The 22,455-nt window shown below is 44.6% G+C and overlaps 1 protein-coding gene across 1 annotated transcript in view; it reads right to left on the bottom strand.

The window, feature by feature from the left end:
- The window catches only part of PCSK2 (proprotein convertase subtilisin/kexin type 2), a 254,461-nt gene that overhangs the window by 38,103 nt on the left and 193,903 nt on the right, over positions 1-22,455 (bottom strand). The window contains exons 7-8 of the mRNA XM_007960726.3: positions 15,011-15,099; positions 7,630-7,805 (exon numbers count right to left, since the gene is read on the bottom strand). Coding sequence (XP_007958917.1) covers positions 7,630-7,805; positions 15,011-15,099 — 265 coding nt within the window. The remainder of the gene's footprint in view (positions 1-7,629; positions 7,806-15,010; positions 15,100-22,455) is intronic.

Raw genomic sequence — 22,455 nt, 5'->3', positions numbered from 1 at the left:
ACAAAACATATGTACAGGATGATAAAATTGAAAGACAAACGTAAGAAGTGCCTTGTGGAACAGGTAGTTCTCTGACTCCTTTGTTTATGTGAAGACTGCCTTTCAGAGATGGATTTTCCCTTAGAATAGAGCAGGCAGTGGAAGTTACTGGGAGAAAACCTTCGCTAATGCACAATGCACCTTCACTTCCAAAATGCTACAGTGTTGTCCAAAAAATGTCACCTTGAAACAAGGAAAGATTTATTCCCATTGCTTGGGGAAATTTATTCCCATTGCTTGGGGAAAAGTCAAATGAGAAATCATGTAGTTTTCATCATACTCAGTCTACTTTCTAAAAAATATACATGCTGTCATCTGAAGATCAGTCATAACAATTTTTCTCTTAAGCTTCAGCGGGTTCGGCATGCTTGCAGGGCAATCATACTTGAAAGGGCCTTTTCACCTGCAGCCAGGGAGACTACAGATGGAGGAGAGAGAAATATCCTGCTTTGAGAGGCAGTGGAGCAGTGCAGAAGTCTGTGGAAAATGACAGGGGCACCCAGGGATGTGGAGCACTGCCACCATCTGCACTGTCAGTCTGGACAGAGGGCAGACATCTCCTACCTGCCTGACTCTCTTTTGGCCTCAGGTGTCAAAAAAAGTGCCTCTCAGTGAAAATCCATGTCTACTGAGGAAAGGGAGAATCTGCCAAGTGTTCCCTTGGGCACCTGCTGTCACCTGGTCTGGGGCTTGGATGTGTAACCATTTCTCTCCAGTCACAAGATGAATAATGCAATAAGGAAACAGGCTGTCTGTGCATCAAAAATTTCATCCTAAATGCTCCTTAAGGAGACCAGGCATTGAAACAGGGTAGGGACGTCACTTTCGTGCCACCCAATCCTGTTGTCAGGCATTCTCTGTAAACCACATTGTGTCACTCAAATGCCGGGCTCATGTTGCTGTTTCAGATGGGTTGAATTTCAACAGCAGACTGGCATAACCTTGTAATAAAGCATCTTCACTATTTCCTAAACAGTGTAACAATGGACATTGAGCTGCTGTCACCATGATGTTCATTTCGTGGACTCTGTTTTCCATTTCATAGTTGTGTTTCTGGGATCCTTGTATTTATTGTAAAAGTGATGAATTCCTTAAGTTGTGAGATCTTTCCTTGACTTAGAAAAGTCTTCCACAGTCTTGGGGTAACTTAGGACTCTGGTTGAGAATCTTGTCATTTTGAGGAAACATAAAACCTTGGGGTTTCAGGTGTTTTTCTTCCTGTTTTTCCATTTCCCAAAGGGAACTTCCAGACTCATGAAGGCAAGGGTGGCTGTTACTTGCAGGGAGAACACATAGGTATGTAAGTGCTATGATTTAAGGGAAGTCAGAAGAGTCCTCTAACGAGGGGTGTGCTGTTAAATGTTTAATAACCAGCTCTTTGAAGGGGCATAAAAGGACTTTATTTTTAGTGTTTGTCAATTTCCGTGTCTAATTTCAAGCTCCCAATTTGATGTTATTGGGAGCTTTTCAGCACGGCACTGTCCCTAGCTTGGAAACATGTTTCTCTCCTAGGACTGCATCATGAGCATTTTGGCGTGCTCATTCCTTCGAGGAAGCTATGCCAGAGAAGGGAGGGAGGGAGACTTCTCAAGGTCCTGAACTAGAAGGAAAAAATTGTAATTGGATAAACTATTGACCCTCTTGGCTGTAAAGGAGAGGGCCAGGTGACGTCAAGTGACCTTGAACAGTGACCAGGTCATTCCCATACTGGCAAACCTCTTTTTTGACCATCCATTCTAAGATTGCAAGGTGCATTAGTTTGCCAGGGCTGGCAAGGACCACAACCAAAGGACCAAAGTAATAACCAAAGGAACACCAATTGGGTGGCTTAAACAACAGAGATTTCTTGCCTAGAAGTCCTGGAGACAGAAGTGTCAGCCACCTCTGCTGACATTTCCGTCTCCAGAACTTCTAGGAATAGAATCCATCTCTAGAAGTTCTGCAGACATAATAGATTCTATTCCATTCCTAGAAGTTCTGGAGATGGAATCTATCCCATTCCTCTCCCAGCTCCTGGTGGGCTGTTGGCCATCTCTAGCTTTCCTGGGCTTGTAGATGCATCCCTAGCCCCCTCTGCCTTCATCTTCACATGCTGTTCTCCCTGTGTGCATATCTGTGCCCAGATGTTCCTGTTCTATTTTTTTTTTTATCTTTTAAATAAGGACACCAATCATATTGGATTAGGGGCCCACCCTACTCCAATAAGACCTCTTCTTAATTAATTAGATCTGCAATGACCCTATTTCCAAATGAGGTCACATTATGAGATATTGGGGATTAGGACCCCAACTTATGAATATTTGGGGACAGAACTGAGCCCACAACAGAAAAGGTGCTGATACAGTTTGGCTGTGTCCCCACCCAAATCTCATCTTGAATTTCCACATGTTGTGGGAAGGACCCAGTGGGAGGTAACTGAATCATGGGGGTGGGTCTTCCCCATGCTGTTCTCTTGATAGTGAATAAGTCTTATGAGATCTGATGGTTTTAAAAAGGGGAGTTTCCCTACATAAGCTGTCTTCTCTTGTCTGCCACCATGGAAGACATGCCTTTCACCTTCCACCATGATTGTGAGGTCTCCCCAGCTATGTGAAACCATAAGTCCAATAAACCTCTTTCTTTTGTAAATTGCCCAGTCTTAGGTATGTCTTTACCAACAGTGTGAAAATGGATTAATACAGGTGCGTACAGTCTTATATTTCTGTTCAGACTTTGAAATCATTCGGCAGCTCAGAAGAAACTGCTCCATCAGATGCCTAAGAAGACTGTGAATATAGACAACTACCCTTTGATGTCCTCAGAGAAGAAAGAAAGGGATTTTGTTAGAAACCTTCTGATTGGCCTCTGACCCTGCAAGTTCTGAACCTTCCCAACAGAACCACATTTCTTGGCTTTGGAGCCTCATCTTGGGGTGTTTCCCCTAATTTTGAACCAAAGTTTCCCTGAAAGCATCGAGGGCAAGTGGCAGCTGGAGCAGAGACTGACAGGTTGTAACAAGCAAGGGTGCCAATGGGGTGGTGTCCAATTGGAAACATCTCTAAGCATAAGCCTCCAGGAAGAGGAAGGGTGGGTTGGAGAGCGGGAGCCGTGAAGCTGGGGAGAAACAGACGGGGTGAGTGTGGACTAGCCCCGTGACCGCAGAGCCCTCCTGTGGCTCTCCACACATTCTTGGGACTGGCATCCTATAGCCACCTTGGATCAGGATGTCTGTCTGGTCCCAGGCACTATGAGGTCTTGTGTGAATCGATCTCATTGCCCTGATCCCTCCTAGCACATTCTTTTTTTTTTTTTTTTTTTTTTTTTTTTTTTTTTTGAGATAGAGTTTCACTCTTGATGCCCAGACTGGAGTGCAATGGCACAATCTCAGCTCACTGCAACCTCTGCCTCCTGGGTTCAAGCGATTCTTCTGCCTCAGCCTCTTAAGTAGCTGAGATTACAGTTGCCCACCACCACACCTGGCTAATTTTTTGTATCTTTAGTAGAGATGGGTTTTCACCATGTTGGTCAGGCTGGCCTTGAACTCCTGACCTCAGGTGATCCACCTGCCTTGGGCCCCCAAAGTGTTGGGATTACAGGCATGAGCCCAGCGCCCAGCCCCTCCTGGTGCATTCTTACAAGAAACCAATTTAGTTGGGATACCTAGGCCTCTGTTCCTTCAACGCAGAGACAAATGGCTTGTGGCTCAGTCACCACATAGCCCACCCGTCCAACCCATCGTACTGATGAGGAAATACAGGGTTGTTCCTTTCTGGAAACGAGTCACCTCTGCTGCCCTTTTCTATTCATTGTGGGTTTTAAGAAACCATATGTTGGGGTCTTAGGATCGCAGGGTTAGATGATTTGGATCCTCAAGATAGTAGAGCAACACCTCGCAAACTTTAATGGGATCTTGTTAAAATGCGGCATCCGTGGGAGGGGAGGAGGTGCTGAGGTTTTGCATTTTTCACTCTCCCAGGTGGGCCGTGGCCACACTTTGAGAAGCACTGACTCAGACCATTTTGCAGAAAGTGAGGAATGGAGACACTGACTAGTCTGAAGTTCCCCAGCCAATGGGGGGGCAGGACTGAGGTTAAAACTCAGGTCTCTCCACTGTCAAGAGGAGTTCTCCACCTGCTGAAATATCCCTGCAACAGGACGGACCTGCTGTTGTGCAGTGTTGGCTCTCCAGTGAAGACAGAGATGTTGACCTGCAGCCAGAAAAGCCTGATTCTGAGAGATGAGTGCCTTCATTTGGTACCCTATGTGCTTCCTTCCCATGGGGCCTGTGACAGCTGTGGTTGGAAGGGCCTGGCTGTGTCCCAAGGAAATTGTCTTTGCAAAGCCAGTCTGGGGGTTAAATCCAGCCTGTGTGCCAAAGTTGGCCACCCACTGTGCTGAAGGGTTCCACTTGGTCTGAAATATTGTTTACTATTGTTTAGGACTGAGACTCTGGGGAAGTTACATGTGAACTTGCCAGTTTTTGTCCAGTGAGATGCTTTAGTCTGGTAAGACTAGGAATGTGTGTAAGCAAGTAACAATTTAGTAAGGATCCAAAGTTAGATTTCTCATGGCTAAATATAATCTAATCAGACTGAGCTCATTTCATCAATTCTTTTACAAATTTTACATTGCCTAGCATTCAGAGGCTCAGACTTACTAGGAATACAAACACAGACACAAGGACAGAAGCTAAGGGATGATTTTGGAGGCTGTGAATGGTGAAGAGGTGGAGAAAAATGGTGTGGAAGAGGCCGGGTGCGGTGGTGTACGCTTGTAATCCCACCTTGGGAGGCCGAGGTGGGAGGATCTCTTGAGTCCTGGAGTTTCAAACCAGCCTGGACAACATGGTGAAACATGTCTATAAAAATTTAGCTGAGCATGGTATCATGCACCTGTAGTCCCAGCCACTCTAGAGGCTGAGGCAGGAGAATCACTGGAGCCCAGGAGGTTGAGGCTGCAGTGAGCTGAGATTGTACGACTGCACTCCAGCCTGGGTGATGCAGTGAGACCCTATTTCAAAAAAAAAAAAAAAAAAAAAAAAAAGAAGAAGAAGGTAGAAGAAAGAAAACCTAGTCTAAAGAACCAATAGTGGCTGGGTGCGGTGGCTCAAGCCTGTAATTCCAGCACTTTGGGAGGCCGAGACGAGCGGATCACGAGGTCAGGAGATGGAGACCATCCTGGCTAATATGGTGAAACCCCATCTCTACTAAAAAGATACAAAAAACTAGCCGGGCGAGGTGGTGGGCCCCTGTAGTCCCAGCTACTCGGGAGGCTGGGGCAGGAGAATGGGTAAACCCGGGAGGCAGAGCTTGCAGCGAGCTGAGATCTGGCCACTGCACTCCAGCCTGGGCGACAGAGCGAGACTCTGTCTCAAACAAACAAAAAAACCAATCGTAATAGGCATACACTTAGTTCTAAGCTTCCTGGCAGCCAAAGGAAAAAGGGAAACCTAATGAGGTAAATTTTGAGGCGATGTTTGTGGGAGGTGTTCCTTAGAAGCAGAGCCTGAGACAGAGATTCAGCTGCCCAGACTCATCGAAGGAGGGCTCTCAGGAGGAATCTGTGAGCAAGGGAGTGAAGTAAAATACAGAGGGGAAGGAACTCCAAAGCTATGCAGTCTTGAGTAAAGCCTACCTTTGGCCTGGCCCACAGGGGGCTCTGGAGCATAAATTAGATTGAAGATTCCTCCCTGTTGGAGGCAAGCAGGCTCCTCCCTTAGCCATCTGTTGTGCCCTGGGTGTAGGGGGGCATAACTTTCTGGGAGAAAGATTCCACCTGTCGGGGCAATGCTTGATGAGAGGGGCCGCTGTGAGCCATCAGCAGCCAACACTCCTAGCAGCTGGGGCGGCCCCCAGGCCTGCCTGGTGAAGGGGATCTTGGTGGGCACCAATGGCATCCACTGTAGTCATAGATTTCGATGGACTTTCAGCCTTTCAACCATGACATTTTGTGTCTGCATTAATTCCGTATCTGCCCCCTGAACAGCTCATCCACTATGTTCTTAAGCCCCGGGCTAGTTCCCGAGGATGGTCTGGGCAGGAAAACACATATTTTCTGACCTCAGGAAATGTATGGAAAAGCAGCCTTCAATTGCTCACTCTTATTTTCTTCAATATTCTCTTTTTTATGCCTGCATTAAACATATAGTGTTCTGTACATTCACTTATTTTAGTGTTATCAATGTATAAGTAATGAGTTTGTGCATTTTCCGTAAACAGACTGTACATAATTTAAATGTGTATGTGGAACGGATGCATTCTATAATTTATTTATAATAGTGCTGGTTTCTATAGCCATTTCATCTATTTGAAATTCACCAAAATCTAAGAAGCAAATTTAAAAACATTCCTCAAATGGAGTTCCAAAAGCCACACACAAAATCTCAGGCACTGTCCTTTCCCTCACTTAGCACCAGACCACTTACTCCACACACGGCAGTGACCTTGCGGTGTGAGTCCCACGTCCAGGCTGATTACAGAGTCCTCTGGGAGCACAGGGAGGGGACCACTGCTGGCCTGGCAGCGAGGACAGGCCTGAGAAGACTGTGTATGCCGAGAGGTGGGAGCTGTGCCACGCATGGCAAGTAGATGGGTGCATCGGAACAGCTTGTGAAGACACAACAGTTTGGTAATGGATGCTCAAGTAACAAATCTATCAGCTGAGGCCCCAGGGATTGTGTAGGAGAGATGAGCCATCCCCATTGTGCCTGGCTCAAATTCCTGACCCACAGCATCCCAAGCGTAGTAAAGGAGTTGTGTTCTGTGCTATGAAGTTTTGGGGTGTTGCTTAAGTGACAGTCGAGACTGGGACAAATGCTGACCCTTTACAGGCACTTCTCAGTGACGAGCGCTTGCATCTTTCTCATTTACACATCACAGTGACTCTGTGACCCCTCATTATCACCATTTGACAGGCGAGGTGAAGTCACTTCCTGAGAGACTGGAGCCCAGAAACCCTCTGGTCCCTGAACCTGGGTTTGTGTCTCCTTTGGGGTGGCTCCAGCCCCAGCACCTCAGAGAAGGGGCCCCCTTCCCCTCCCTTTGCAGCACTGACCTCCATCTCATCCCTTTGAAGGCTCTGCCTGACTTCCTTCTCCTTGGCTCTGTCCAAGCCTGGGTTAATCTCAGAGGAGCGGCTGTGAGAATGTGTGCTCAGACCTCCTGCCCCATGAGTGTCGTGGTCACAGTCCTGGCTGCTGCCCCCTGGATCTACCACCCCGTCCTGCCGAGACCCCATGTCCTGTGTGCTACTGCCAGCCAACGACTGAGCGGGTGGTGGGGGTGCCAGTGCAGGCCCCTTTCTGCCCGTGATGGGCAGCTTTGGCGTGGGGACTGCTGTCTGAGACCCTCCCTCCCCAAGCCCCTTCCCTCCCACTGTCGTTCGCAGGAGCCAGGCAGGCATCACGTCTGAGGCTCTTCTGTCTTCTCTCCTTATCCTTCACAGGCCTTCCTATAGTCAGCCTCCTGCATGGCTAAGCCCCTGTACTGTCTGACTCCTGCAGGACCTGGACTCACACACAGGGTGACAATGGTTTACCCAGTTGCCTCCACCCCTCCACCCACTGTGTCCCACCTTGTGAGTGGCCAGGGCGTAGGGGACCGGCCCTCTTACCTTGTTCACACCATCGGCCATGGCCTGCAGCGTGAGCTCCCGGGGCCCATCCACTGTCTTGCCGTTGTCTGTGGGGCCCCAGCTAGCGCTGTAGATGTCGATCAGCTGCGGCATGTGGCTGATGGAGGAGGCCTCGATGATGTCCGTCATGAACGGCTGGTCCAGCATCCGGATGCCTGTGGACACGTTGAGCAGAGGACACCAGGTTTGGGTTCCCCAGTTCACAGGAGACAAGGAGGTGGAGGAGGGCTTGGGCCCTGGGTGCTTGGAAGGGTTGGAGATCTCAGGTGCTCTGGGGACACTGTGCAGTCCAAGGATCACGAAGAAGGCACAGACGGTCCTACTGGCTCCCTTCTGCGTCCCACCCACGTCTTTGCTGATGTAACGATTTAAAGACAAGTTTACTCCTCTAGCAAACCTTACTAGAATTCCTAATGGGAGAGATCACCTTTGCTGAAGTGATTCTTTGATAAGCTCGTTTCAAAGTAGAAGCTCGACCTCAGAGAACTGGGTGTTGGCTGCAGCCAAGTTTTAGGGGAGAAATAAAGCTACTACATATGATAGATAGAGGAGGCAATAGATACTTGGTATTTGAGAATAAATTCCAACAGGCAGAGGGCAGAGGGCAGGGGACAGAGAGAGGGGCAGGGGCAGTGCAGGAGCGGGTGGGATAAGGAAAGAGGAACTCCCATTTGCACTGTAGCTGGGAGGGACTTTGGAGAGGACAGAAAGGCTGAGATGGCTGTTCTAAACTGTATTAGTAATTCTGTGTCAGTCGGGCCCCTCTCCTTTCTTCCCTAGAGCATCGCTGTAAAGTTTGTGTTCCTCTCTGATGCCTCATGGGAGTGATTTCTTGCAGGATGTTGGGAAGAAGCAAAGTCCTGCAGTCCAGGGTAGTGTGGGGCACACAAGCCTAAGACACAGGGGCATAGGGTGAAGGTGCCTGCGCTGCACCCGCAGAGCTGGTGCTCCCAGGCTTCCAGTCCCCCTGTGGTCATCCACAAAAGCCCACTCTGGGGGAACTCAGCAGCCGCCACTGGGATGGACGTGATATCTCTCCATCACTACCCTCAAAACTTCGCTGATGGGGTCATATGCCTTTCTCCAGGCTTTGTCATCTGGATGGGTCAGTGGGTTCACGATTCTGTGGCAAGGAGCTTAGAGTGCTAGTGAAGCTGACTTAAATCTTCACCCACTGCAATTATGGAATGAAGGCGTTGGGCCATGCACAGTCAAAACCTGGGCCCCAAAACTCCTTCCTTGTCCCCGGTGGCCAAAGGATGTTGTGCCTCAAGAACACTATTTCACAAGCCTCACTCTCTAACATGGCGAGCAGGTCAATTGAATTACAAGCCACCCAGGTTCTTGCCAGGCACCTGAAATGGACATGAAATTGCTTTCTTTCCTGAGGGTCTACTACTTTCAGGCCCCAGGAGACTCGAGGACCTCACTTTCCTCTTCAGTGCTCGTAGCCCTCTTCTTGTGTACCTTTAACCTTCTATCACAACTGCTTATTTGAGTGTTTCATACACCATCAGATGGCACGCTCTTTGAGTATAGGGCATGTGTCTACTTTGTTCACTTCCGTGTCCTTGAGGATCAACATGATGCTTGGTATTTATTTTAAGCTTGACAAATATTTGGTGAATAAATATCTGGCATTATTGCCTTATTTAGTTGATTTCCTCCCCAACAGAAATAACAGGTCCAGAAGAATGAATAACAGGCTCTACTCATCCATCTTCTACTATTAACCCATAAGGGTAATCACAATTTTTGCCAACAAACATCCAGGTATCAGTTAGCATTCTTTCTCCTGGGGGAAGCTTATCTAGAATAAGCCTAGTCTTTGGCTTGAACTTTCCAGATGTTAAATTTTATGGTTCATTTTATAAGGAGATAGGAAATTTAAGACTCTGTATTTTGCTTTTGGTCCACCTATATTTTTATTTATTTAAAAACTTTATTTAATGCAGGTGACCAATAAGCCACAGAATAAACTGGTCAGTGCAGCTTCTTCTTATGCAAAGTCACACCCACTCTGTGGGTGGGAAATAAACAGAGAGAGGCTGGCATTCACTTGCTCAGATGCTCTTGAACTTGCCTCGTGCCCAGATGACCAGGACTGAATGGCCCACCGCAACTGGAAGGTGAGAGAAATTCAACCCTGACCAAAGCAGACCACCGCTGCCCCACAAACCAACCAATGGCAGCCCTGGATTTTGCCAGGGCTGGCGCATGGCACTTCCAGCTGTGCCTTGAACCCTCTTCCTCTTTGCAGCTCTTATCACCTTCATGGGCTCCCTCTGTGCTGCACAAGAACCTCAGAGTGGATGTGTATTAATCTTCTGACTGTTTTAACATTATAGGGTGGCCACAGCTGAGAGCAAGTCTCTCATTCATATTCAGGGACCAGGCGCCCGACATTCTTTTAATCTTGTTAAGCTCAAGAGGAATGAGGCATGCATTAATTGAATGAGATACAGTATTAATTTTGCAAGCAACTGCACCATTAGCAGCCAAGACAGCGGCTCAGAGTGACCCTAGGGTTTTTAGGGAAGGCCTCTCCTCTGCCCCTGGATGCTCTAGGAGCTACAGGGGAATGTGGGGTGAAGACAGAGAGTAGACCAAGTGAGAGAGAGGGAGAGAATGAGAGAAGGAGGGAGAGAGGCAGAGAGACTGGGAGAGAGAGAGAGGGTAGGCAGAGGGAGAGAGACAGAGAGAATGGGAGAGAGAGAGGCAGAGGGAGAACAGGTAGAGAGAAAGAGGAGAAGGAGAGAGTGAGAGAGAGAGAGAAGGAGAGGACAGAGAAAGAGAGAGGAAAGGGAGAGTGCAGGAGAGAGAGAAGGTAGAGAGAGAGGGAAAGAGAGGAAAGAGAGAGAAGTAAGAAGGGGGAGGAGGAGGAAGGGAGGAAGGGAGGAAGGGAGGGAGAGAGAGGAGAGGGAGAGAGCAAGGAAGGGGGAGGAGGAGAGGAAGAGAGGGAGGGAGGGAGAGAGAGAGGGAGAGAGAGAGAGGGGGGAGAGAGAGAGAGGGGGAGAGAGAGAGAGGGGGAGAGAGAGAGAGAGGGAGAGAGAGAAATCAAAGGAGTTAGGAGTCAGTGTCTTCACATCCCTAACAATGCTGATGTGTGTATTTGATGGGCAAGGACAGACACAGGCACATATCAAGTGTTTCTCTCTGACCCCAGGCAGGCCTGCACAGCACATTAATGAGTAGAGATGACTCTGTGGGTCTCTTCCATTCATTTACAGCCTTCCCCGTCTACCCGTGCAGTGTGCACTGTGGCTAGCCTTGGTGCCCTGGGGGCTGCATGCCCAGCGGATTCGAGCTACATCCTCTCTGCCTCTGCTCCTGTTGCACAAGTTGTGCCTGTCCCTGCCTCCAGTAAATGTTACATCTGCCCACAAACTTCGGTGCCCATCAATGCCACTTTTTGTGCTCGTGAATATTTGCTCTGGAGGCTAAGGAGGAAGTTCATGCTCACCTAGGTTTTAGGTTCTGAAAACTCGTATTAGTCATTGTGCTTACAGTGATTTTACCTGTTTATTGAAAAGCTCAGACAAAATATAAGTTTATCTGCAGTGTTATGAGATTCATTGGCCAAGAATAATAATGATAATAATATACAAAAGCAATTCATAGCTGGTCGAGAAATTTCAGGGCATTTTCACCGTGGTCAACTGTGTGGTTTTAAAATACTTTTCAAAATCTCCAATCAAAGGTGATCTCATCCCGAAGCCCAGTGTGTAAATCTGTATACTTTGGTTTAAAAAGGAAGGCAAGTAGGACCAAACCCACCTGGCCTGGACCATCTTGGGGTTGCTCTGAGAGTCTGCAGAAACCCAGAACAGTGAGGAATTGCGGAGCCCCACCCTCAGGCTCCTCTTGTTCCTGAGCCCTGGTTACTCTCTGTCCTCTTGCATGAGTTGTTATCTTATATTTTGTTATTTGCTCCCTGTCTTTGTTTCCTCCTAGACTGAGCTACCTGGGGCAGGAAACCTGTCTGCCAGCTTCCATCGCCTGCAACAGGAAGGTGCCCACAGTGACTACTGACCACACAAAAGGCCTGAAGGCAGGAGACAGTGTTATGACTCCTTGATACAGTCTCGAGCTTTAACAGTTTCAGAAATATACATTTGACAAATTTGCAAGAACCATCATTTGGAAGGTCATTATGTTTGTGGTACATTTGCTTGGTTTTGTGGATTTTGAGTAACACATTTAATTTTAATGTTTGACTCAATCTTTTTGATTGAAGTTGTCATTTCCTTAAAAATTAAAATGAAAAAAGAAAGAAGGAAAGAATGGAGTCCTTTTTAAAAAGAGAATTACTCGAATGAAGGCATTTTCAAAATAAAACATGTAATATTTTTCTTCAAAATTTATACAATTAGGTCAGTGAAAATGGAAATGTAAATAAACTTTAGAATAATGTTTCTGAGGTTATTAAAGCTTGAAGACTGTAGGATGACTTTTGGGACACCCCGTATGTGTGGGTCTATATGTCACATAGTTTGAAATGAAGACAGACGCGAAGAGAAATGAAGGAGAAGATCTTTGCACGGATTAAAATGGGTTATGGGCTAACCTCTGGGACACGCCAAGAATGCCTAAAAATCAACAAGAAAAAGACAGGAGCCTTGATGGAAAAGTGAGAAAAATTTATGAACAGAAGAGGAATTCAGGCAGACGCAGAGATGCTCGACGCTTTTTTCTGTTCAGAGGACTCAATTTACAATCTCATCTCCCCTCTTCTTTTTTGAATTCCTGGATTAAGACTCAACCGCATTTTAACTTTGGGCTTTTTCTGGAGACAGCGTGGACGGGTGCTGGGGAAGGACCTCAGACATCACAGGGGCGCCCCCCTAACCTGTAAATGAACGTACACCTCGACTTTGAGACCAGCAACGATCCTAGTTGGCCACCAGGTGACGCTTTAGACCGCCTTAGCCCAGAAAACTCCCGAATGGAAAGATTCTCTGGAGGGTTTGACTCATTTTTAGCAAATAATTAAAAACCAGCCAACTTTTGGAATTGCCAGCCAGGCTGAATAAAATGTTTTCCTTAAATTTGTAAGATAAACTCTGCTGTTTTTGCAATCCATGAGTAATTCTCCAGTGCTTCCTCAAGAATTCATGTTGACCCCTCAGGGAGCCAGAGGACACTGGGTACCCTAAGGCACAGGCGTGGGACTGTTGCCTCGCAGCCCTTGTAGTTAGAACCAGCGTACGTGGTCACAGGGGAGCCAAGCTGGGGCTAAGGGAGTGGGACAAGAAAGAAAGGAGGCTCCCTTGCTCAAAATCTTTGGGTGGCTGTTCTTGGTTTCTGGAAGCTCAAAGCGTTGCTGCGATGCCCCCCAGCTGTCCTCACAGAAGCCCAGTCGCGTCTTTGAGGTGTCAGGCTGCATTCAGCAGGCGAGGCAGAGGCTGCTGCACCTGCCAGGTCCTCTGGCCTGCTCCCTGGCTTTTTGCCCAAGGAGCTCCACTCAGTTCAAGCGAGCTGGGCAGACTGGGCAGGCCCAAGGGCACCCCCAAACAATGAACGATGGGAAGTGGCAGATTAACGCCACAGCCTCCTCACTTTCGTGGGGTCAATTCTGAGGGGAGTTCTCCACACTCTCTCAGAAAATTACCTGCAGGACGGGGCCCCTATTGTCCACGAGACTCACTTTGTTGGCCTCCATTCCTTTCCTGTCTTCTTCCCCGACTCCCTCACTCTGGCTTCCCAGGACAACCTCGCACATGAACTGCTTGCCCGGAATCCTTGTCTCAGGTTTTGCTTTTAGGAAGAGCAAACTAAGACAGCGGGAGAATTAGATACATTTGATGAGCACTCAGTTTTCAGATGTTTTCAGAGGGCAAATAATAAGAGAAGAGGAAAAAAGGAAAAGAAGCAGATGGAAAAAGAAGCTCCCAGGAACCTCCAGAAAGCTATGAGCTCCCCCTAACTCTTTTAACTTTTGCAGGTGGTCATTTTACTTTGTTCCAAAAACCAGTTACCTTGGGTGTGTGAATAAGAAATTCAGGTTTGAATTTTTCAGTTGCTTCTAGTTCTGTTCTGTGAGTAGAGAACCCACCTCCCTTAGATTCCATCCCAGGTCTGAGCCTGGCTTATAAAATATTAACCAAGTGATGTTCTTTCCCTCGAGCTCATAATGGCTCCTGACATTTTAATGCCAGCATTTTGGATGCGCATAAAGTAAAGAGAGCTGAAACTCAGGGGCAAAGCCTCCTCTATTTACATTTTAGAAACCTCCAGATACATTCTTTTGTGGCATTCAGCACCCAGTTCAGGCAAGCCTCTTAGCAAACAGTGTTGAAAAGAGGTTAATAGTGGGTTTGTATAGGTTACTTTTGCTTTATTTAGTTCCATGGAAATGGAGGTGTCAGCAGAAAGTAGGTTTATGGTTCCATTAAATTGCCAGGAGAAGAAAATATCAGGACAGTTGTAAACAAAAAAAAAAAAAAAAAAAAAAAAGAAAAAAGAAAAATAAGGCTGGGTGACTCAGCCTGAATAAATTAAGAACCAATTTGATGCAAAACTTGGAACAAGACTGGAGCCACTCCACTCTCAGACATCTCGTTGAAAGCTTATGAATCTCTCAGTCTCTGTCTCTGTCTGTCTCTCTCTCTCTCTCTTTTTTTTTTTTTTCTGAGAGGGGAGGGATGTTGGTTTCTAAATTTCCAGGGACTTGCCACTCTCATTTCTAAGGGCTCCATAAAGAGGAAATTGTTAAATATCCTACCCAGTAAAATGTAAGCAAAAGGTTCTAGGTAGAATTTATCTTTTTAAAGATGAGTTCCATTGTGCAAAACATTTTGAAGAGCTCTGAGTATGTTTACAAATAATTTATACACACCACCTTGTATTCTACAGTCTATATTTGAGTCTCATTAAAATGTTATTGACACTGACACGGAAGAGTAGTGACTGACAATTCTATTTACATAAAGTTCAAAAACTGGCAATAACCATTTTTTTTTTTTTGCTGTTAGAAAACAAGATCATGGCTATTCTTGGGTGTCTGAGTAGTAACTGGAAGGGGTCATAAAGGGCTTTGTGGTGCTGGTTACATTTTGTTTCCTGATCACTATATGGGTATGGCCAGTTTGGGGAAAGTCACTGAGCTATGTACTTAAGATTCATTAACTTCTTTGAATTTATATTATGCTTAAGTTAAAAATTTAAACCTGTGTGATATTGCTATGCAGGTTAAAAGAAAAAAATTTTTTCCACTTGTGCCAAATCTGTGGATCCTAGCTTTTCTGCACTAGTGGGATTTTTTGCTGGGCCACGGTCAGCCTTGAGATCAGGGCCATGGTCAGCCTTGAGATCAGTGTGATACCTAGTGGGGGCCTGCTGTTTGGCAGGGCTGGCTTACCTGCAACCTTGGAGTTGTATGCTACTCCGACCCCACAGATATTGTTGTTGGCGGCAGCAGAAACTTCTCCTGCACATCGGGTCCCATGGCTTTGGAAAAATATAAAGACACATTAGATAACGCAGTGAAAAGAATTTGACTACATCTGTCATGGGCTCAAAATTCTCTTTGGAACAAGGATGAAATCTGTATATCATATACAAGTAAACCCTGTGTCACTGAAGAGGTTGGCCCTTGTGTTAAAGCTCTGTGAAAACTTAAAGAGCTGAGCAAACCATTATCTACCTGTCTTTTAGTTTTCTGTAAAGTGCCCCATCTTGGGGTGGTTTGTAAAAGCCACAATGGTGAACTGAAACAAGTATAAACTGAGTCACTCAGAAGGCTGTGTTTTCAGACCTAAGCAGCATTCAAGATGCAAAAGATTCCAGTGGTATAAATCATCTGGAACTACCAGATCCAACCATGAAAAGTTCACGTTATTTATATTTATTTATTCATTTATTTTTTTTGAATCTGGGTCTCCTTGGTCACCTATGCTGGAGTGCGGTGGTGCAATCTTGGCTCACTGCAGCTTCGACTTCCCAGGCTCAAGTGATTCTCCTGCCTCAGCCTCTTGAGTAGCTGGGACCACAGGTGTGTGCACCACACCTGGCTAATTTTTTGTAGTTTTTGTAGAGAAGGGGGTTTCCCATGTTGCCCAGGCTGGTCTCAAACTCCTGGTCAAGCGATCCTCCCACCTAAGCCTCCCAAATTGCTGGGATTACAGCTGTGAGCCACTGCGCCTAGCTAGAAAAGTCCATTTTAATGGTGGGTGGAACAGTTACTGAATCAAATGGGCACATTCCCAGGTCTGCTGGGACAGTGCGAGTATGGCCTGCGGAATGCACAAGGTCTTTCCACTCACTGTTCAAACTGCGGTAAACAATCAGGAAATGTGGGTGAAGGGGTTCATTGGCTACATATCCCTAGGAATTTTCCATTTCTGCAGCATCAACTAGTGCTGTCTGGGACATCCTCTTGGGGCAAGCAAAGCTATCGCAGCAGCCCTTAAAAAATATCACATGCAAGGATTGAAAACACACACACACACACACACACACACACACACACGTACACACATTTTCTTTCTCTGTATGAATCAAAGTAAATCCTACCTCCATAAAGGCTACATATTTCATCCCTCAAAATTCTCTTTGGAACAAGAATGAAATCTGCATATCATGTACCCAGATATGTACACCCAGTGTCACTGCAGAGGTCGGCCCTTGTGTTAAACCTGTCCCTGTCCTAAAACAGTTCACCAAAGGCTGGAGGACAAGTGCATGTGAACCAGCTTGAACAAAGTAAAGATATTAAGTCTTCTGTATCTTTAATTTTGGCCCTTAAGCAGGGGAGAGGAATGCCATGGGCTTTCCAGAGGAACACATGGGAAGAAACATTTCATTGCTAAATTAGGCAACACTAATTAGCAATCAGCCATAAATAGAGGTTTCTTACGATTGTTGCTAACACCAAGCCTTCTCACAACCCTGGGCCTTTGAATCTGGACTTCTCTTGTCATTTATTTTGACTGAAAGAATGTGGTAGAAGTGATGAGTCTGGGCCTCAGGAGACCTTGTGGCTTTTCTGCTTTCTCTTGCTACCCTCTCTAGGCTCCATGTGAGCAAGCCCGGGCTAGCCTATTGGATGATGAAAGACACATAACCTGTCGTGCTTGACACCCCAGCCAACAGTAATCTATTGACATGTGAGTGAGGTCATCCTAAACCAATGAGCTCCCAGCAACCTGCCAGCTGACCAGGGAGACAAGGGTGAGCTCAGCCAAGACAAGCCTAGCCTGGTCCAGATCAGTAGAACTTTCCAACCAACCTATAGACTTGGGAGCAATAATCAATGCTTATTGTTTCAAGCTACTGAATTCTGGAATAATTTGTTATGCGGCATTATCATGGCAGTAGATTGCTGATACAATGAAGGAACAAGGCTAGAGGGACACCATGGCTTATGTGTAGGGAGTCAGGGTTCACACCTGGACTGTCACGGTGACTGTATTGGGGCTTTTGTGAACAGCCTGTATTGAGGGGCTGCTGGGGTGTCCAAATGAAAACCTGAGGCCCTGTGCCCAACCCTGTGGATTTCCTGAGAGAAAGAACAGGCATACCCTTTCCATCCACACTGCTGGTTTTTGCACCAAAGTGATTTGATCATCTCACTTAGCTTTTTCAGCCAAAAGCATGTATTTCTATATATATTACACCTAGGGAATAGTGTCAGATATATCCAGCAATATGAATAAAACAACTCTCTTTTACCGACATCTACTATGGGACAGAACCTGTGCTGAGAGTGTTACATACATGATTTTATTAAATCCTCACAACAGCCTATTATTATCCCCCTTTTAAAGATGAGAAAACTGAAGCTTAGATAGATTTGAAGTCACTTCTCAAATAGGAAGTAGGGCAAGAATTCAAACTCAGTTCCGCTGCTTCCAAAGCCCTGCTCTTAACCATGATCTTTAACTATCATGTAATCCTATCAGAAACATGCAGAATAAAATTGTGATGGCTAATTTCACTTGTCAATATTGCTGGGTCACGAGGTATCCAGATATTCGGTCACACATTATTCTTGGTGTTTCTGCAAGGGTATTTTGGATGAGACATTTCAATTCGTGGACATTGACTAGAGCAGCTTGTCCTCCATAATGTGCACGGGTGTCATTCAATCTCTTGAAGGTTTAAATAGACAAAATATCTGACCTTCTCTGAGAAGAGAGAATTCTCTTGAAGACTGCCTTTGGACTTCACCTGTAACATTGGATCTTCCTGGTTCTATAGCAGGCTACCTTCGGACTTGAGCTGGACCATTGGCTCTCAGGGTCTCCAGTCTGCTGGTTTACCCTGCAGGTTTTGGACTTGCCAGTCTGTAGACTTAGGTGCATCAATTCCCTATAATGAACCTCTTTTTATATGTATATACATCCTACTGGTTCTGTTCTCTGGAGAACCATGACTAAAACAAAAAGTAACCAAGTAATTAAATCTGTTTTTGCTGGTTTCTTAGTTCAGTCATTTGCTAATATTCGTATTAGTCCACTTTTACACTGCTATGAAGAAATATGACACTGGTAATTTATAAAGGAAAGAGATTTAATTGACTCACAGTTCAGCATTGCTGGGGAGGCCTCAGGAAACTTACAGTCATGGTGGAAGGCACCTCTTCACAGGGTGGCAGGAAGGAGATAATGAGTGCCAGCAGGGGAAATGCCAGATGCTTATAAAACCATCAGATCTTGTGAGACTCACTCATTATCATGAGAACAGCATGGGGAAAACTGCCGCCATGATTCCATTACCTCCACCTGGTCCTGCCCTTGACACGTGGGATTATGAGTATTACAATTCAAGGTGAGATTTGAGTGGGGACACAGAGCTAAACCATATCACCATTCACCTAGGTATTCTGGTACAGTATTGTCTCTCACTTTGCAACATGGTTTTTGTTGGTGGCAGAAAATTCTGGATGGTCACCACTCATTCTCTTTTCTCCCTAGGCTGTAGTAAGGCTCCCATCCTCCCTTGCACTTGTATGTGGCCATGTGACTGAGTTATGGCAAATATGAGAGCAGATGGGTAAATGCTATTTGTAAGCCTGGCTCATAAAAATCACCCTTGGGCAATTATTCATGCTCTTTCCCCTCAAGTAGTTTGATGCAAAAAATCCCAGCAACATTGGAAACTTATGCCAAAGATGAAAGGAGTCTGCATCTCCGAATCACTGCTTGGAGGAGAGCTGCTCCACCAGGAACACAGAGATGGACCGGTGGGTGAGTGATAAATAAACTTTTTTTGGTGCTAAGCCACTAAAGCACTAAGATTTCAAGGCCAAGATTTATTTGTTATAGCTACTAGGATAACCTGAACTCACACATTTTAATTTTATTTCTATTGATTATTGCTATAATTTTATTAGATGCTACTTGATAACCTGTTTTGGAAGGATAAATTCTAATAATAAGTGAAATAAACTAATTTGAAGGATCCCACAAAAAGAGATGCTGGGTGACTAGGATGAGTACAAAGCAGTCCTTGATGAAGAGAAGAAAAATGGCTGCCTTGTCTAATGGTAGAATTCCCCTGCCCTCTCACTAGGTGTGTGCAGGGTGCATGATGGACTTTTGGCATTCGTTTATTTAATGCATACTTTGAGGCTGGTGTGTAGAAGTGAGTCTTTTAATGGTGAATGGGCATGTCTGACATTTTGGAGTTTCCATTTTGGCTCCGGTTTATTACTCAAATATGTGTAATTATGAAATATTTAAAAAATATAGACAATTTCAGTGAATAGTACAATGACTCTTATATAGCCACCATCCAAGTCTATCAAAGCGAAACATTTTTTATACTTTGGATTATTTTTAGAGAAACATAATTCTTTATAGGCCAGGTGCGGTGGCTCACTCCTGTAATCCCAGCACTTTGGGAGGCCAAGGCAGGCAGATTGCTTGAGGTCAGGAGTTCAAGACCAGCCTGGAAACCCCATCTCTATTAAAAATACAAAAAAATTAGCCAGGCATGGTGGCCTGTGTCTGTAGTTCTAGCTACTCGGGAAACTGAGGCATGAGAATTGCTTGCCTGGGGGTTGGAGGTTGCAGTGTGCCAAGATTGTGCCACTGCACTCCAGCCTGGGTGACAGAATGAGACTCTCAAATAAAAAAAAAGGTTGGGTGCTGTGGCTCATGCCTGTAATCCCAGCACTTTGGGAGGCTGAGGCGGGTAGATCACGAGGTCAGGAGTTCGAGACCAGCCTGACCAACATGGTGAAACCCCGTCTCTACTAAAAATACAAAAATTAGCCAGGCGTGGTGGCACTTGCCTGTAATCCCAGCTACTCAGGAGGCTGAGGCAGGAGAATCACATGAACCAGGGAGGCGGAGGTCGCAGTGAGCCGAGATGGAGCCACTGCACTTTAGCCTGGGTGACAGAGTGAGACTCCGTCTCAAAAAACAAAAAACAAAGACCAAAAAAACCCCCAAGAAACAACATAAATCTTTACAGATACAACTGAGGCCCTCTCTGATGCCATTCCTTCCCCTCTTTGCTTCCTCAGAGGTAATGATTGTACTAAGTTTGCTGTTCAGAATGTTTTTATGAGCTTATAATCAGGTATGCATAAGCATATATGCCACTCTGCATGTTTTCAAACTCTATATAAAAATTTCCTAGTATATTATCTACGTAAAATTGGCTTTATTTGCTACAATTTCTGAAGTTAACTTTTGAATTCTGGTTCATCCATTTTTAGTGCTGTGTAGTAGTCCATTTATAAATATGCTGTGATTTATTTATTTATACTTCTATTGATAGGTATTTAGATTGTTTGCAATTTGCTTGCCATTACAAATAATTTGAAAAGAAATATTTTTGTTTATTATTTCCATGTACACATAAGGAAGAGTTTCTCTGAGGTCTTCTTGTGTAACTTAAAGCAGGTTATATGGCTATGTACTACCTCCTTCAAGGTGCAAGCAATCCTGTTGCTCAATCCTTTTCAACATTGATCATTGTCGAATGTTACCAATTTTGCTAGTCCAGTTGGTGTGAAATGGTATGTTCTTGTTTCATTTTGCATTTCTTTGTCACTAGCAAGGTAATCTTTTCATAGGTTATTTGGCTTAGATTTTCTTTTCTGTGAATTGCCTGTTAATAACCTTGGCCCATTTCTTCTATTAAGGTATTTATTTATTTTTCATTGATTTGTAGCTGTTCTTTACAAAGTTTGCATATTAAGCCTTTTTTTCCCCCCATAAAATTTGCTGCACATGTCTTCTAGTCTGTGGCTTGTCTTCCAAATTTATTTATTGTGACTTCTTTTTTTGAACAAATGTGTTTAATTTTAATGTAGCCAGCTTTATCAATCATTCATTTTTCCATGTGGTTTAGTGGCTTGTTTAAGAAATCCATCCCTAATTTACATTCTGTAGGGAATCGTCTGCCCTTTCCAGATCTTTTTCCAATCCTGAAGAGATTAGCTGAGAGTCTAGCACCTTTTAAAGGTCTGAACAGGAAACATCTGTCATCTATTGCCTCTAAGAGTGGCCACTTATGAGATTTAATCTACATAAAAGGTACCCCGGTCTCCACAAACCCTTATCTTAACCCAGACACACCTTTCTACTGATTCCAGATCTTTAGATAATAACTCTTTCAACCAATTGCCAATCAGAAAATCTTTGAATCTACCTATAACCTGGAAGCCCCTGCTTCAAGATGTCCTGCCTTTCCAGACCAAGCCAATGTCTATTTCACATGTACTGATTAATGTCTTATGTCTCCCTAAAACATATAAAATCAAGCTCGAACTCAACCACCTTGGGCACTTGTTCTCAGGACCTCCTGAGGCTGTGTCATGGGTCATGACCCTTAACCTTGGCAAAATAAACTTCTAAATCAATTGGGGAAAAAAAGAAAGAAATCCATCCCCATGTCATGATCATAAAGGTGTTTTTATTTTTTTCCTAAAATATTTATATCCATTTAGGTCTTTAATTCTCCTGGAATTTATTTATGCTCAGTATGTGGAGTGGGTGCCTATTTCTCCCCATGTAAATAGTTATCCCATTTATCGAATACCTTCACTCCATCCTTATCATTTTTATTGCTATCTTAATCATATATTAGGGTTCCTTTTATGTGGCATCTGTTTTTGCACTCTCTTTTTTCTTTCTTGATCTTTTTGTCTCTTTCTATGCTAACCCTACAATCTCATATTATTGCCACTGTGTAATGTTTTGGTATCTGGTCGGCAAAGCTTCCCGTCTTGCTGCTGTTCTGTTGTTGTTGAACTTCTACTTCATCTTCTTCTTCTTTATCTTCATTCTCTTCCTCTTTTGTCTCCTTTTTTCCTCCTCCTTATTTGTCTTCTTCTATTTTGGCCACTTGTTTTTCCATATCAATTTTAAAACAGTTTTGTCTAGTTCCACTGAATAATCTATTGAAACTTTAATTGAAATTGCAATTAATTAATATATTAGTTTGATATAATATCTTTATATTGTTCTATCTTCTTATCCATGAACTTAGTATGTCACTCTATTAATTTAGGACACCTTTATGTCTTTTGTAAATTTTATAATTTTCTTCTTAATGATCTCACATCTTTTCTTAGATTTATAACTATTTGATTGGCTATGAAATGTAGCATAGTGTTGAATTAAAGAGATGATAGGGAGAACCCACATCTTGTCCCAGACTTAGAGAATGCCATCAAAGTTTCACCATGAAGAATAATGTTTGCTGTAGGTTTTTGATAAACGGGCTGTTATATTCAATTCGATAATTATCTCCTCAAGTGCATCCAGGCTAGATTTTATCCCATTTATTGAGATTTTATTCCACAGGCTGTATTTTTCAGCTGCAATTTGTTCTTTTCATGTCCATGCT

The sequence above is a fragment of the Chlorocebus sabaeus genome, chromosome 2 (assembly GCF_047675955.1).
Source record: "Chlorocebus sabaeus isolate Y175 chromosome 2, mChlSab1.0.hap1, whole genome shotgun sequence".
NCBI lineage: Eukaryota > Metazoa > Chordata > Mammalia > Primates > Cercopithecidae > Chlorocebus > Chlorocebus sabaeus.
The sequence above is the reverse complement of the archived record's forward strand: the minus strand, read 5'-3'. Positions and strand labels throughout refer to the sequence as shown.